General features: G+C 38.7%; 1 protein-coding gene across 4 annotated transcripts in view; it reads right to left on the bottom strand.

Moving 5' to 3' along the window:
• The window catches only part of SCHIP1 (schwannomin interacting protein 1), a 799,467-nt gene extending 789,997 nt beyond the window's left edge, over positions 1–9,470 (bottom strand). For all 4 annotated transcript variants that reach the window (XM_015445247.3, XM_045385098.2, XM_045385099.2 and 1 more), the window contains exon 1: positions 9,299–9,470. In XM_015445247.3, coding sequence (XP_015300733.1) covers positions 9,299–9,307 — 9 coding nt within the window. In that variant the 5' untranslated portion in view covers positions 9,308–9,470. The remainder of the gene's footprint in view (positions 1–9,298) is intronic.
• Between the last annotated feature and the right edge of the window lie 5,283 nt (positions 9,471–14,753).

Below are 14,753 nucleotides of genomic sequence, written 5' to 3'. Positions count from 1 at the left end.
GATTATATGGCTAGTAAGGATGAGAGGCAAAATGAGAAACTAGATCTACCTGGATTTTATTAGAGATTCCTTAACCAATTAAATTTGGATGTTTATAATTCACTTTGGGGAGAAAGTTCAATTTGCCATTCCTGGGTCTTTCTAGACCAGAGTTAAAAGTAATTCCAAGAAAGTACTAAACCACTTCACATTTCACAACCAGAGGAGTGATTCTGCTGTATAGCCACACCCTTGAGTGCTGGTGGCAAAAAAAAAAAAAAAAAAAAAAAAGGCCAAGACACAGCCAAGGGTCCTTCTGTGTTCAGCTCCACGCTGACTTGCTTGTCGCTTAACTTTTCTAAACCTCAGATCCTTATATAGAAAATGAGCTTTATTCTTGTCCTAAATACCTTGTTTGTGAGTATCAAATAAGACAATGTGTGTGTAGGCACTTTTGAAAGTACAAAGAGCAGGAATCTTGATTACTCCTCATGCAAATCACTTCCGCCCTCAAAACTCAAAAGCAATGTAACTTTTATATAGCATTTTGCAAAAGACTGAGTGAGGGGTTTTAGAAATACAGAGAAACCTTAATGTAAAAAAGTCCCCTGTGTAATGTTTCCCCATGTTTAGCGTTAATAAGTCCTGAGGAAAAGTCATTGACTCAATGCTCCCTACCCCCATCTAATGCTTTTGATTTAATGTTTCCTCTCTAAGTGCATGAATTTTTGAAATACAGGAAATTTTGCCACAGGACTTAAGAGTCTCCTGTGACTTGATGTTAGGGTATCTCCTTAGTCATTTTGGTCTGTGCTCCCTGGGAGCAAATTAGAGCTTTGGCCGTGAGTTGATACGCATTCTGTTTTTAACTAAAGATGATAGTTGGCTTCATTACTCAAAAATATTATACCAAGGCTTAGGATTACATTTGCAAGGACTAATTTTTTAAAAAAACTAATATATGGTAGTAGAGGGAACAAAGGAATTTTTTATTGACCATTTTTTAAAACAACTTTAAGTTGTAAAAGCAATATATGCCCATGTTTTAAAATTCAAAGAGGGTACATAAAGTGAAATGGAAAAGTACTCACTCCACATACATTCCACTTCTGATTGGTAAACACTAGTTTCTCATACATGCTTTGAGAATTTTTCTATGATTATACAAGCAAATGGATGTAAATATATAACTATTTTTTAACACAGTATCATTTATGCTATAGACTGCCCCCAGAATGCTTTTTTCCTAAAAGTATGTTTGTGTAGTTTTTAATATTCTCCTGTATTGCTCAAACAGTTTTAAGCTCTCTCCTCTGCAGTATTCCATTGCATGGATATAACAAATTATTTCAATATTTTTCCCTGGGTGAATACTTAGTTGTTTATAGATTTTTAATAACACAAACAATGCTGCAACAAAAACTTCACCACATGTCTTTGCTCAGTTATGTGAGTTCATCTGTAGAAAAATTCTTAGAAGTAAAACTGATAGGTCCGAAGGGAGGTGCTAATCAAGTGTTGATAGATTTTTTTAAATGCAAATTACCATCTAAAGCTGGTTGTCCTAATTTGCTTTTCACCCACCCTTGCTATTGAGAGCCCTGCCTTTGCCAACAATGGGTATAGATGATACAACAATCTATTAAATTAAGATGGATACTATTAATTTTCAGTGGACACTGGATTAAAACAAGTATTTTTTTAGGTCTTAGATAACAAGAAACCGGAAATCCTTGCCCCTAGAGGTACTGTGAATCTCCAGGCCTTGAGCTCTGAGAAGAAATCACATTGAAGTGAAATAAATCTCAAAAGAGGGGCTTAACACTCATGGAGTGTTTATTGTGTGCCAGGCACTGTTCTAAGTACTTCATATACCTTAAGTCTCCTGTAATTCCCAACAACCCTATTACAAAGGTACTTTAGTCATTTCCATTTTACAGACAAAAAAACCTAAGGCACAGGGAACTCAATTCCCCAAGGTAACTCGGCTGATAAATGATAATGCTCAGATTTGAGCCTAGAAGTTTGGGTCCAGGGTCAGGTGCTTTTAATCACTTATGCACTCTGTCTCTGTGCTCCTAACGATATGCTAAACACATTTATTGAATACCTACCCTGTGCCAGGACTGACACAGGCACCGTCTTATCCTCATAGCAATACTAAGTAGTATTATTCCTGTTCCAGAGATATTAAAGTGGCTTTCCAAAGTGACAGCAAGGGGATGTGTACCGGGGCATGTCTGATTCCAAAGCCTGTATTTATTCCACTACAACATGCTTCTTTACAGGAACTAGTTGTCATAATATTCATTTTACAGATAAGAAAATCAATACTTCAGAATGAGACATATAAGGGGCTATAAATGGGGTCATCCTTGCTAACAAAGAGAGCCTACCAGGGAGCTCCATCACATCTAGTTCTTCCTTCATCAGACTGCCATACAGTTGGAATATTCATGTATATTTAATTACATATACATGGTCATAGAGTAGCATATAGTGGCAATTTGCTGTCTCCCATAAAGTATGAGCTCAAATTGTCCAATGTGGACTAAAATTGAAGGCAGAATTAAAGCCTCCCAATTCCAAGTATCAACAAAGCCCATTTTAAAAAAGTGATATAGTTAGGTGAGGATGAGCAGATGGACTCCCACACTGCAGAGACATACATCACTAGAATATGGTAGCAACATATTTTTAAGCTCAGTGAGAAACTCATTATCTGTCCATCAAAAAAATAGGTTTGGTGCTGGTTCCTGAATTTACAACTGTATTTCCTTACAGTATATAGGAAAGTTTGAGAGCCCAGGAAAGGTAAGAAGAGCAGTCCAAGGATGGAGAGCTTCAGAGGAGAGCCTTCTGGGTGGGCAAACCCCACCAGCCAATCACTGCTTCTGCTCACACCCTCCATGCCCAGCTCAATGTCTAAGAGCTCAGGCCCTGGGTCCAAATCCACTCTGCTACTTGACCACTGTGTTACCTTTAACAGGTTATCAAGCCTCTCCAGCAGTTTTCCTCATCTGTGAGATAGGCAGTAACCAACAGTGTCCGCCTCATTGATCTGCCATGAAGATTAAACATCATCCGTATAGATCGCTTCCCTGAAGTTTGGAGTTGGAGCACAGAATTACAAATGTCCACATACACAGACCCCTCCCTTTTATGTTTCAGTGTCTTATTCATTTTTTTAATGAAATCAGGAAAACATACTGTCCTATATCTAAGTCTGAAACAGAAAAGGGAATTTATACTCATTGGCTTACGATAGCTCCATGCTCTGGAGGTCAGAGTATGCAAATCTTGTATTTCTATGTCTGGCAGCCCTAGTTACGAATGAGGCATTAGATCTCTGTTATCACTGTCACAAAACAAACAACATGTTACCAGCTTATCTTTTGATTGTCGCAGCTTGTTAGGCACAAGTCAGTGTAGGCAGTTATTCAGTCAGATTTGGAGGTTAATTTGATTGTCTCTTAAAAAATTTTTTTTGTACACCATGGATGCTAACATAATATTACTACAAGGGGTTTCCTGCACTCTACAGTAAAACAAGTCAGCCTGGAAGAATATGCAAATGTGACTGTTATGTTGTTCAGTTTTCAGGGCAATTAAATATTTGCTTTGAGCTTCTCATATTGCATTGCAAATTCCTATAAAACTTACTACTCATTTCTGCACCTAAAGCTTATTTAGCATCAAGTCTTTGCCATTATTTCCGTTTTATTGAAAATTGAGTTTTTAATTATGTGTCACAATCATATATAATGTGAATCTTTATTTGCAAAGTCTTTTTTCTGTTCATGTTAAATCAATTACCTTTGCCCCTTTGTTAGTTGGGCAGTGGGAGGCAGCAGTTTCAGATTTCCTCTATGAGAAGATGTCTGCAACTCATGATAACAGTGTTGGCTCTTCTACCTACCTCAGGAACAAAGACCTTTAATTAGATGGGCCAGTCTTGTCAGCCTCTGCTGGGCAGGATCAGGCCTATATGAAGCCAATACAACTTCTTAAAAAAATAAAATATAATAATAATTAGTTACTCAAACTGGCTGTTAGAAATTGTGTGGATCCCAAAAAGGTGTTTTTACAGTTGAATTTAGAAAAAAGAACCTAAATGTTGTTAGAATGGTTGGTGTCTGTAAACATAGCTTTTGTCTTTGATGCCTTAATCTTTTGTTTAAAGGATTATTGTGAAAATCTCTAAATGACAGTAAATTTAAAATCAGGCAAAATTTGAGGAGCTGAACAAGCAGTGCCTGAGATGAAGGAAAAATGAAAAATTTGTGTAATATTCATTTGGGGAAATAAATGAGATGGTTAATCTGCAGACACCTCTTAGACTCTTGTCATCTTTCCTCGACAAGATCCTTCTGTCCATTTCTGGTTCCCATATACAAGCCTCCCATCACTCAATTCAAGTGTTCAAGTCCCATTTGAGTACTATCTTCCCCTCACATCTTCTTTTAATGAGCCTTAAAATTCTATTTTTCCTTCATATTTTTTCATGTCTTTTTTTATTTTTTACATTCCTAACTCAAGACCTCATTTCTTCTCACCTGGAATAGCAACACAGCCTTCTTACTGGTCTCCCTGACTCCGATTGCTCTCCATTCAGTGGAGCCTCCACATCGCAGCCTCATTCACCTTCATGCAAGCCTAATTTGATCATGTTACTTCTCTGATCAGATCTCTTCAAAAGAAAAGTTAAACTCCATGACCACAGTTCTTTGGTCAGCTCCAATTTACTTTTCCAGGTATATCTCCCATTAGTTTCCATATATTCTCCAAATATATGGAATTCTATATTCTATATTTAAAAATTCTATTCTATTCTATTCTATAAAATTCTATTCTATAAAATACCTATTCTATATTTAAAATATTTAAAATATTTAAAAATAAACAATTCTAATGTTCCTTAGATACAGCACTGAAATTGCTTCAGCCCTGAATCCAGATTGTCCATACAGTCAGATCATACAGGGTCTTTACATGCCATAGAAAGAACCTTGGAATTCATTCTTTAGGCTACAGGGAACCAATGAAGAGTATTATGCATTGGAATTATAAATCAGAGTTGTATTTCACATAGATGATGCTGTGGCAGTGGAGAGACTGAATTGGATGGGAGCAGAGACTAGTAGGAGGATGTACTGAGCAGTTCTTGGATTTTCCTGAGCAATAAGACTGTAAGAGTACATTTGGAGGGACTATGATGAGATCAATTCTAAGTGTGTTGAATATGAGGTTCTGGGGACTAGGGTGAGACAGGCAAGGTGCCTGAGGGTGCAAAACTTAAGGAGACACTTACTCTGAGGTGCCCACTCAGCACTTGAATGACCCAAAGCATACGTACTTCCTTAAATTCTTCACCCTAGGCACCTAGCTTGCCTTACCGCTAAGTTCCTATGATACATTTTGTAGAGATATCACCTTGACAGCCACGGAGGTACACTGCCCAGCTCTCCCTTCAAGAAAGAACTTGCTATTCAGCTGTAAGAAGTGCAGTTAGCTGACAACATCCAGCTACAGGACCTTCAGGATCTTCCTTGACTTTTAAGCCACAGTCATGCTCTTTCAGAGAACCCCTAGCCAGCGATTGAGCATAGCAGGGGTACTAGGCCTGGTCATTTCTGCCCACTGTGAGACTCCTTTAATGGGCACTCTTCCCTCCAGAGGTTGCCATTGGGTTGGGTGAGATTTTGTGAGATCTGCATTGTGTGGTCAGAAGGCTCTCCCTGCCCAATTTTGCTTCCTTCCCCATTTGTCTTTACTCTCAAATAAACCACTTGCACTAGTAATTCTGTCTCAGAATCTCTTCCCAGAGAACCTAAATGACACAGCCAGTGAACAACTAGTTATACCAGTCTGGACCTGGAACTAGAGATGAAATAAGCTGACGTGATTTTTTTTTGTGTGTAGCTAGAAGGTTGGGCTCTAGAATCTGGGTTCAAATCCCACTCCTCCATTTCTGACCTTATACAAACTTAGACAAGTTACATAAACTTCTCAGTACCTCAGTTTCTTCACCAGTAGAATGTGGATATTAATAGTAAATGAGGACTATATAAGATAATGCATTTAAAGTATTTAGTGTAGTGCCTGGCCCATAGCTGGCCCATAGTAAATGCTCAATAAATAGAAATTAAAATTATTATGTAGACTTTGAAATTTTGTTTACAGAGGTTGTTTGGTATAACAAAATAGGATAAATGTTTACTTAATCAAATTATTTTCCACAGACTATAATAAGGTTAGTGAATACTAATTTTGAAAAATGTAAAGCCCAACTCTATAATTTTTTTAATTTTATTTCCTCTTACTTCTAATATAGCTCCTCTCTCCACACAATGTCATTGCCTTCTCGTCTCCTGCCATGATTTACTTCTCCTTTCTGTTCCATCCACCCCAAATTCTCCTATTCCTCTCCTTTATATCAATTTTTGCTAATAACCTCCTCCCCTGCTTGGTTGAGAACTCATCTTCCCCAGAGAATTTTTCTTGATCAGCATGCCCTCCCCACTCTAACTGTGATTGTTCTTCTCTATTGGCAAATGCTCCCAAGAATTTTGTCCTTTTGAAACTAAGTGGTACAAAAAACAAACAAACAAAAAAAAAGCCAATGCAATTCTCAAACCATATTGAAGGTGTCATGCCTCCATAAATAACAGTCAATAATGAAATAGTAGGAATGGTATCTTTAAACAGGAGCTTCCCTACTTGACACCTCCTTTTGTCCCAAAGCTAGAAGCCAGCTTGGCGATGTGATGCTTAATAAATGCTTACTTAAAGGAAGAATGTTTTCAGCTTTGGATGCGTGGTCAGCCTACAAATTATATTTGTATGTCTTCATTCTATATATGAGCCTTAAAAATAAAATGTTTGTTAGGACAGTCTCAGTCACATAATGGGGAAACTATTGTATGGGGGAAGTGTTTTACATCATTTTAGGTATTTGGGGGTAATATAAATTTGTTTCATAAAATAAAGGCCTGGTCTACAATATGTCTAAAGCCAGTAGGAGGTCATACTTAGAGACAGATGGCAAATGCAGCATTCTTTCCTTTCACTTTTTAGTACATATGATATTCACTACAAAATGGCACAGAATGTTTTCCTGTTACCACACAGTACTACATAAGCTTTGAAAAACAAAACCTCTTTTTACACCTATGAAACTTCAAACAAAATAACTGACTTCAAAAGTAAAGTGAGAGTATTTTGTAATGTGATTGAAGGCAAGGAATATTTTTACATAACTTACTATTTCTATGTATGTATTTATGCATATTGCAATACACATGAAAAAAGGTACTGCTAAATCTTCAGCCATCCTATTCATTCAATTTAAAATCTTCATTAAGATATTTACATTCAAGGCAAGATTCCTACACTGAATAGGACACAATCTTAGGTTCATTTATAACACTGGAAATGAATAGGACCTAAAATAGGAATCAGTTACACACAGAACAATCTATGAGTATAACATCAATAGCCTACACAGATTCTTAATGGCTCCTAATATAATATGCTGTTTCAAGGAGCCATTTCTACACACTGAAATGCATTTTTACTGTACTATTATACTTTAATTATAAATTGAACATGGTTGATAAAATCAGCATTTAGAGTTATATAAATTTTTAAAAATATACATAATCCTCTATAAGTACACAGCTCTATATGTGATAAAATATTAGATCTCGGATGCTAAAAAGTAAAAGCAGCTTTCACACTGACTTTAATAATATTCATTTTTATTGTTACAACTTAGTAAACTATTTTACTAAAGTTTACAATTGTCCACAATGCGAAGTAAATCAAAAGCAATTGTTGCTTTTATAATCATTATCATGAAGCAAAAATAATAGCCAATATAAAATAACCTATTTAGTACCTCATCTTAAATATATTAAGAAACTACAAGATGGCATTAATACTATCCTAATCTGCTCCACTTAAGTTAATATTTAAGATGCTTCCATTTTCAAGTATCACTACTCACTGAACATTTAGAAAACCTACTTGTGAAAATCTATTTAATTTCTTAGAAAACTACTAGTTCAAAGAAAACCTACTTAGTGCATGCTATTTGACTTGCTACCTCATTTTCTCATCTTTACAACAATTAGTTAATATTGATATCAAAAAGCAAGAGCATAATGCAAAGTGAAAGAATTATGATAATCTGAAGGCAAGAAAACAAGTTTCTATTACAAAAGTAAGCAATACTCAAGATCAGTTGTTTTTAAGCAAATAGCACATTATAGTCATAATTAGCTCACCATCAGTTAGAAATATACATACACATTTTTCAGAATAAGTCTTTTAAATATAGTGTTGCAAGTATCTTTCTAGCTTAAGAGTTTGAAATAGCAATTAAGTACGAACCTTAAATCATTCATCTTTACAACTAGAAGAGCAAGTCCCAAGGATGTAAATCTCACCCAATGAGACAAGGGATGCTGACTATATTATTAATTGCTAAGTAATCTCTTAATTTTAGAATCTAGCACCCAACACTAGCAAATAAATAATATGATTTATGAGCCTGCACTCTCACGCTGTTTCACTCGAGTTCAATAAACACATGCAGATCCTAAATGTACAGTGTGAATGTGATTCCCACAAGACAGAAAACATAGCAGGATTTGGCTATAGCAAATCTACCCCATCTACTTATTATTCAAGCACTAGTATTTAGAATACCTAAAATGCCTGCTGAACACTGCGGATCAGCGTTCCCCTGGGGTTACTCCAAAGCAGAACCACATCTTTTCCCCTCAGTGCTTACTGAGTTTTAAGAAGGCAGGTAACATGGGGTAGAAATTCTCGTGCAGCAGCAATACAACTCTTCTCTCCCAGTTTTCAAAAATCAACACCTCCTCCCCATACACATGCACACACACACACACACAAGAAAGGAGGGCTTTTTAAACAAGTGTTTAAAACATACCATTTGCATGGGTTTGAAAATTTTATTTTTCTTCTACTTGCTGTTGTTAAGATGTTTACAGATCTGATTAGAAAATCTGGATGTTCATATAAAGTGTTGCTTTCAATGAGATTCCTTTAGTGAAATCTGTCTGCACAGACACATGAATACATAAATAATACATATTTATGCACACATGCCTACATTAACAAGGACACATGCACACACACCTAGACCAACAATTAAGCCCACACTGTTCTATAAGCTCTTTTTGACATTTTTTGCATGCATTTTAATTCAGATGACAGATTTTTAAAAAATAATAAGCAGCTGCATATAACGCACATCAAAGTGGCACGTTTAGAAAAGCAAATACATTACCAGACGCATTTTGAAGTTTCTGGAACACCCGCAGGTGAAAGGAGACAGGATCGGATGCTGGCACACTGTATTCCTCAGAATTACAGAGCTCAATGTGACTGTGGGGGAATGTGAGGCGAGTGTGAGGCTGGAAACCTTTGAGTTGAGCTCACTCTAGGCATCAGAAAGCCTCAAAGAGGGGAAAGAAAAAGGCAGCCCACAGACAGCCAGATGAGAAACTTCTGGCACCTCTCCAGCTCAGGAATGAATTCTCTGTAATTTGGAGACGTATAGTGATGGAAACGAAGAGAAACTTGGATTTACGGGTGAATTTGCTCAGCCATGCAGAAATAGGCAGGTAACAGCCTCTCAGCTCATTTTAAAACAGTCATTCAGAAACAAGACTGAATCAAAAAATTAAGAGGTATCCTGCTTTTGAAAAAATGGAAAGGCTACTCCAGCCAGCTTCCCTAGATACCTTTACAAACTTCAAATGGATCATTCCATCAGCTATTTGTTGCACATTTTATTAATCCCAGTGCAGAGGTAAACTGGAAAATCTAATTCCTTTTACGTAGAAAACTAGATTTATTGCTTCTTTTTATAATGCACTTTAGACATATAAATACATAGATTTACTTCCAGAGTTCTCGTTTCTCGTGTAAAACCACTACTGTTTGGTCCAGATAAAATGCTAAAAGGCTTGTTCACAGCTTTTCAAGGAAGTAGAGAAAAAATGTTTACTACTCAGAAGCTGAGCTGAGTACTGATATTTAAATGTACAGTTTGAAGCAAAGACAGTATAAAGGAAGAGCCCTGAGCCATTAAGTGGCAGCTAAGAGGTACAATTATATACAAGCATTGAGGAGGCAGGTGGCTTAAGTCTATAAATTTATACATAATTAAGGATAGGAAGAAAAGAGATTTGGCAAATTAAGTGCTTAGAGACAATAGCTATGATTTTGTTTAGGTTTACAAATAGGCTAATAATTTCTGAGGAGCACACATGGACGTCACCTTGTCTGAAGAACTCCTAAACCTCACAAATAGAGAGCGAGGTTGAAGGCATTGCACACTGGCAATCTATATTCAAATGTAATGAGGAGGACGATATTACCATGAAGAATGTTGTCATACTACATTGTGCCTGTGTGGCTTAACTACTCATCCAACCTTGCAAATGGCCATTTGCCTGGACTCAATAGCAAACGTGCTATGATGGGAGGGAGTAGGTGGGAGGCTGATTTTATTTGTTTTACCAGGGACCCTCCTTTGGGAGGTTCGGGGATAAAATGCCTGGGCTGAGCATGGGAGTCATTTTGTTCAAGGCCACACTCGGCAATAGTAAATTTGAAGTGGAGTTAATGATGACCAATTAAGCTATTTATTATTTTAACTCTCGAGGTCAAGGGCAGAACAGTATTTACGTTTATTGATAAAGAGTCAATGGTCAGACTGCTGCAGAAGGCCAGACTCACCTTTAAGCACACTCGATTAACACGTATTGACCAAGGCACCGCCAGTCCCCCTCACATTCCAGTGCTCAGGCCTGTCTGCTCAGATTCTGTTCTTATCTCTCCACTGCCATTTGCTTCATCCGTTGGTTCAACAAATATCCACTGAATTACACATCAGATGCTGTGGAGAACACAATGACCCTTAAGATGAGAACTCCCTCAAGGGTTTACCATTGTCAAATAGTACCACAAGGCACTCAGCAGGGGATGGACACATCAGAATTACTTACAAAACTTGTGCTCACTGCCATCTCTTGCACTGTGGATTACGCTTGGTAGCATGAGGCAAGCAGAGTTTACACGTGTTTTGAAACTCTCTCCAGGAGATTCTGATGAAGTCCGCCCTCTCACCCATAAAAGCAGCTGCCATTCAAGACCGCTGTTACAGAGCCTGGGAGTCATTCAAGGAGGAAGGCATCCCATCCGCCACTACCTCCAGACTCAAGCAACACAGATGCTGGAGCTGACCTGCACTTTTGTGCTCTTGTGGATCCCTCTACCGCAGGAAGGTCTGGACTTCCTCAGTTCACCCATAGCCTGAGTGCACAAGGCTGAAAATGGATTTGGAAGCCAAAGCTGAAGGCAAAAAAACCCCAAATCTTTTGGTTCATTCGTATAACCTCTCTGGGCCTCTGTTTTGTTTTGTTTGATTTTAATCTGTAGAATGAGAAGGCAGGGCAGGCTTTGAGTCTATGTACCCTCTGCCAAAATGTAAGAGGGAGCTAGTTCTGTGGCATCCTGGCTCTATGCAAGAGCACGCCTGAGACAAGAACTCAGAATTTCTGACGTAAAGGCACCCAGGCAGTAAGTCAAATCTGGTCCCTTCTGCCTAAGGAGTGAGAGTCCCAGCATTCTTCTACCCTTCTTCATGGGAGGACCACTGAGGAATTCGCATGAGAAAGCACATTATCTGCCAATTCCCTTCATCCTTTGCTTCAGCGTCTGCCTCAGCTCCAGACCCGAAGGACCTCCTAGTGAGTGGCAGATCCTGTCGTCTTCAAGCAAGGGGCCACATGCTACCAGAAGCCAGGTTACTGCCCAGCTCAACTGCAACAGATCCTCTTCAAATGAGTGTAAGAACCTGAGGAGGGGGTTCGGTGCCCACAAGAATAGCACCCCCCACCACCGGCTCTATTCCTAAATCTCTGGTGGTGGCAGAGTGTCCCATGTCTCTCCTCAGAAACATAAGAGAAGAATATGGCCACAGCACCCTCCACAGCTGATCTGCCTGCCCCCTGCCCAAACCGTCAGCACCAACTGATCTACATCCTGCAAGCTCACCCACAGTAAAAGTAAGAAAAGCTCAGAATAACTCAGAGCACGGGGCTCACTCTGCTTCCCCCACGCCACCTGACTGCCCTGCACTCAGCACCACCTTCACTCACTCAGGAAGAGTCTCACCTTCACAGGTACTGTCTTAGTCTATTTTGTGCTGGTATAACAAAACACCTGAGACTGGATAATTTATAATGAACAGACATTTATGAGCTCATGGTTTAAAGGCTCAGAAGTCCAAGATAAAGCGGCAGACACCTGGTGAGGGTTTCTTTCTGATCATAACATGGTGGAAGGATGAAGAGCAAGAGACAGTGAGAGAGAAATAACTGAACTCACTCTTTTATGACCGTACTCTGGTGATAACAGCATTAATCCATTCATGAGGGCAGAGCCTTCACAGCCTAATCATCTCGTGTTAGGCCCCACCTTCCAATGCTGTTGCATTGGGGATTAGGTTTCCAACACATGCTTTTCGGGGGACACATTCAAACCACAGTATTTCACCCCTAGTCCCCCAAATTTATGTTCCTCTCACAGTGAAAAATATATTCATCCCATCCCAAATGCCCCAAAGTCTTAACTCATTTCAGCACCAGTCTCATCTAAAGTCCAGAGACTCATCTAAATCAAAAACAGGTGAGACTCAAGGCACAACACATCATGAGGCAAATTATTTCCAGCCATGAGCCTATGAAATCAAACAAGTTCTCTACTTCCAAACTACAATGGTGGGACAAGCAGAGGATAGATATTTCCATTCCCATTTTATGAAGACAAAGCTCATCTGACCAAATAAATGTAATGCAAACCATTTAGTAACTTTACTAAAAAAAAAAAAAAAAAAAAAAAATGTGTTTTTCAATCTCCTCTAGTTCTCCATTAAGAACAAGCAGAAAATCTTGACTTTGAAACACTAAGAGATAAATGTTCAAAGGTGATAGCACCATCAAAATTATTAGAGACAGATAGGTCCAAGTTGAAAGACAGCATTCTCTATTTAGTAGACATGTGTCTTTGGGTAAACCATTTAAATTCTCTCATACTGTTTCATGTTCTGGAAAAGAAAAAAAAAAACCCTATCTTATGAAGTTCCTTTGAGAGTTAAAAGTCTGAGAAGTACTTGGCACATCATAAGTCGCTAAAGAAATAGTAACTCCTAATAACCAAAAGTTCTAATTACCTTTGATATACCCAATAGCCTGAGAGCTCTATGAGGGCAAGGACTATGTCTTAGCCTCCTTCATATCTCATCCTTCATATCCAGAACATCAAGGGCCTCCACATCCATTCCAAAAATGTTTACTGCCTACCTACTTTCACTAACACATTCTGAGTCCTGTGCCAGAGATATGGCAGCAAACAAACAGGTGTAGCTCCTGTCCTCGGGTGGTTCACAGCCTATTGAAGAGATCAGTGTTAAGTAGTGCCATAAATGACCAAAAATCATAAATGAATTAACTAATTAGTTAATAATAATCTTCTTAGTTTTTTATTGAAAACAACCTAGACAATGTCAAGGGCACAAATGGAAGAAAATTTGTGACTGCTTCAGACAACTACCTTTAAATCTGGGGGACTGATGGTCCCACATTAAGTGGCAGGTCTCTCCCAGGAGCTGTCTCCTGACACCTCTCAGGCTAGCCCAGGCAGCCCTTTGATCTGTTCTCATAGTCCCTTATCCCACCAGCAAAACATTCTGGTTCCTGGCATCACTGTTTTACATCCAAGCTGTCTGAAATGCAATAACATTTTTTAAAGAGCAACAAGGATTTTAATTAAAGTTCCAGGGATCCAGCCAAGGATATTTTTCTAAAAGAAAAGCAATATCTGCTTTTGGAGACAGGACATTTCATAACAGAGATCTCATATACTGTGATGAATAACAAATAGTGACATGGGCTGTATCCCCACAGAAGCGTGTGTGTATGTGTGTGTATGTGTACTTGTGTGTGTGTTTAAACTTATCCTGCTTAATGAGGACAGAGATAGGGAGACAAATGCACTCTAGTTATTTAAAGCATTCAGATGTTTAAGGCAGACAGTTAATGGAACACCATCAGGGCCTTCTCTTAAGAGTAGGGGATCCCTTTTTGTTCTCTCTGATGATTCCCTTTGATTTAAAAGGCTTTGGCTACAAGATCCCCAGCAAACAGCGTTAGATAAGAATTCAGCTTCTGCAAGTGCTGGTCAGCAGATGACTGCCACACACCTTCATCCAGGGAGGGACCACGGGGATACTGTAATTCCACGCCACTTGCACCTGGGGGTAAATAGATTTAAAATTAAATGAAACCCAGAATATCATAGCTGGCAGTTTGGGTTTTGTTCCACCTATGGGTTTTGTTTTTTGTAAACTCATACTTGCTGCTTGGCAAATTGTTGATAATCCCTGTTCAACGAACCAGTCAGGGGCAATACGAAGTAAACTCCAAAGGCACCCAGTTTCTTCCATTAACCTGAAAAGCCTACACTCATGTCAGCATGGGCAGAGGTACGCTCTTATCCATTTCAGGCTCATCTGGGAGTCCCTTGATACTGTGAGCAGAGGTATTAGAGGGAATTCTGTTAGAAACTGGCAGGCCACGTCAGGCAGAAGGGTTGGAAACTTGGATGTTTCTGGTGTCCAACCATCCCAAGAGGCTTTGGCACTGCCTTGGGGCCACCAATTACAGATGTTTCCC

Source organism: Macaca fascicularis, chromosome 2 (assembly GCF_037993035.2).
Source record: "Macaca fascicularis isolate 582-1 chromosome 2, T2T-MFA8v1.1".
NCBI classification, from domain to species: domain Eukaryota; kingdom Metazoa; phylum Chordata; class Mammalia; order Primates; family Cercopithecidae; genus Macaca; species Macaca fascicularis.
The sequence above is the reverse complement of the archived record's forward strand: the minus strand, read 5'-3'. Positions and strand labels throughout refer to the sequence as shown.